The 613-nt window shown below is 66.9% G+C and overlaps 1 protein-coding gene across 1 annotated transcript in view; it reads left to right on the plus strand.

Moving 5' to 3' along the window:
- Window positions 1-499, plus strand: part of TP73 (tumor protein p73) — a 76,523-nt gene extending 76,024 nt beyond the window's left edge. Inside the window, exons 9-10 of the mRNA XM_014546186.1 lie at window positions 144-344; window positions 467-499. Coding sequence (XP_014401672.1) covers window positions 144-344; window positions 467-499 — 234 coding nt within the window. The remainder of the gene's footprint in view (window positions 1-143; window positions 345-466) is intronic.
- The last annotated feature ends 114 nt before the right edge of the window (window positions 500-613 follow it).

Here is a 613-nt window from a genome sequence, read left to right on the forward strand (position 1 = left end):
GGCCTGGGCCTGGGCCGGCCTCTGCGTGCTGCCCGCCGTCCGTGTGTCTCAGTCCCTCTGCGTGTGGAGAGAGGCAGAGGCAGAGAACTGTGGGGAGTGGGTCCCCCACAAAAGCTAGGGTTCCCTTGGAGGCTGTGCCCCAGGGGAGCACGGCCATGACACGGTGGCCGCGTGGCAGGGTGGCCAGTGGGTGCCCAGGAGCCGCCTGGAGGGGGCAGTGCTCACCCAGCCAGGCGGGTTCTCTCTGCAGTTTTCTCACAGGCCTGGGCTGTCCCAACTGCATCGAGCGCTTCACCTCCCACGGCGTGCACAGCATCTACCAGCTGCAGAACCTGACCCTGGAGGTACCGCCTGCCCGCCCGGCCGGCAGAGGGCTCTCACCTCCCTCTGGGGTGGGCTCTGGCCAGTTCCTGTTCTTCAAGTGTGGGGAGGGGGGCTGTGAAATTTGGGAAACCTTTTCCCCAAGTCCGTCCATATCCCCACCTCTGGCTTTGGCTGAAGTCCACTCAGGAGCGTAGGCAAGTCTGGCTGTGCAGGCGGTGGCTGAGGGTGGCACAGGCGGTGGCTGGGGGTGGCACGGGCGGTGGGCTGGGTGGAAAGGGGTGGGCTGGGG

The sequence above is a fragment of the Myotis brandtii genome, unplaced genomic scaffold (assembly GCF_000412655.1).
Source record: "Myotis brandtii unplaced genomic scaffold, ASM41265v1 scaffold434, whole genome shotgun sequence".
NCBI lineage: Eukaryota > Metazoa > Chordata > Mammalia > Chiroptera > Vespertilionidae > Myotis > Myotis brandtii.